Raw genomic sequence first — 1075 nt, 5'->3', positions numbered from 1 at the left:
GAAGGCGTCCAACCAGCAGCAGCAACAGCAGCAGCAGCAGCAGCAGCAGGCGCGTACACTGGAGTGCTGCGCCACTGCAGCAAACCAATGGGGCTTGTTGACCGTCGCCGCATGCGGGGCCGCTCAGCTGCTGCTGCTGCAGTTGCTGCTGCTGCTGCAGTGGCTGCTGCTGCAGTTGCTGCTGCAGCAGGCGGCAGCACGGATGACTGAGACCCGCTGGGAGAGGGATACACTGGCGACAGAGCATTTGCTCGAAACCCCAACTGCTGCTGCTGCTGCTGCTGCTGCTGCTGCCTTAATCCATAGAGATCGGGCTGCGTGCTGCTTCTGCGGGGAAGCGGCCGCGTGCGAAAGCGGCACGCTGTTGGCGTTGCTGCTGCTGCTGCTGCTGCTGTTGCTGTTGTTGCTGCTGCTGCTGCTGAAGGTTCTGGCTGACTGAACACGCGCATGCTGAAGGGCAAAGCGTGCTGCTGCTGCTGCTGCTGCGACGCTGCTGCTGCTGCTGTTGCAGACGCAGAAAACGAGCAGCAAGAGCAGCAGCTCCTGCGACGGGCCAAGCGCCGCTCTTGCTGCTCCGCTGCTGCTGCTGCTGCTGGTGTTGCTGCTGCGGGCTGGGACAAAGACACAGTTAACCGCATCGACTGTCTGCTGCTGCTGCACTGCAGCTGCTGCTGCAGCGCAGAACTGCTCCCCGGGAGGCCCCCTGTGGGGCTCCACAGGGGGCCCTCTGGCAGGGGGCCCCCCATGGGGGCCCCCCTAAGAGTGTCTTCTTGCTGCTGCTGCTGCTGCTGCTGTGCTGCATCCCCGACGGCTGGGGGAGTCCCTTTATAATACATGAGGGCCGAGGGGCCGCAGCAAGAAGCCTCAGCAGCAAGCAGCAGCTGCTGCGGCGGGGAGGGACTGAGCAGCCACGGGGCCTCTGCTGCTGCTGCTGCTGCTGCTGCTGCTGCGGGGGGGGCTTCCACGCTGGCTGCAGCCAAGGGCCATGGACTCGCGCGATTATCGGCGCAAGCAGCAGCAGCAGCAGCAGCAGCAGGAGAAGCAGCAGCAGCAGCAGCTGCTGCTGCTGCTGCAT

At 64.8% G+C, this 1075-nt stretch overlaps 1 protein-coding gene across 1 annotated transcript; it reads right to left on the bottom strand.

Moving 5' to 3' along the window:
• Positions 1–57: 57 nt before the first annotated feature.
• ETH_00034170 (uncharacterized protein) lies at positions 58–836 on the bottom strand (the record flags this gene model as incomplete). The annotated part of the gene is made up of 1 exon (XM_013376222.1): positions 58–836. A coding segment is annotated over one exon (779 nt), but the record flags the coding sequence as incomplete, so codon positions are not given.
• Positions 837–1075: the final 239 nt, after the last annotated feature.

Source organism: Eimeria tenella, genomic scaffold, assembly GCF_000499545.2.
Source record: "Eimeria tenella Houghton genomic scaffold, Eth_scaff3234, whole genome shotgun sequence".
Taxonomy (NCBI): domain Eukaryota; phylum Apicomplexa; class Conoidasida; order Eucoccidiorida; family Eimeriidae; genus Eimeria; species Eimeria tenella.
This window is presented reverse-complemented; position numbering and strand designations above follow the sequence as displayed.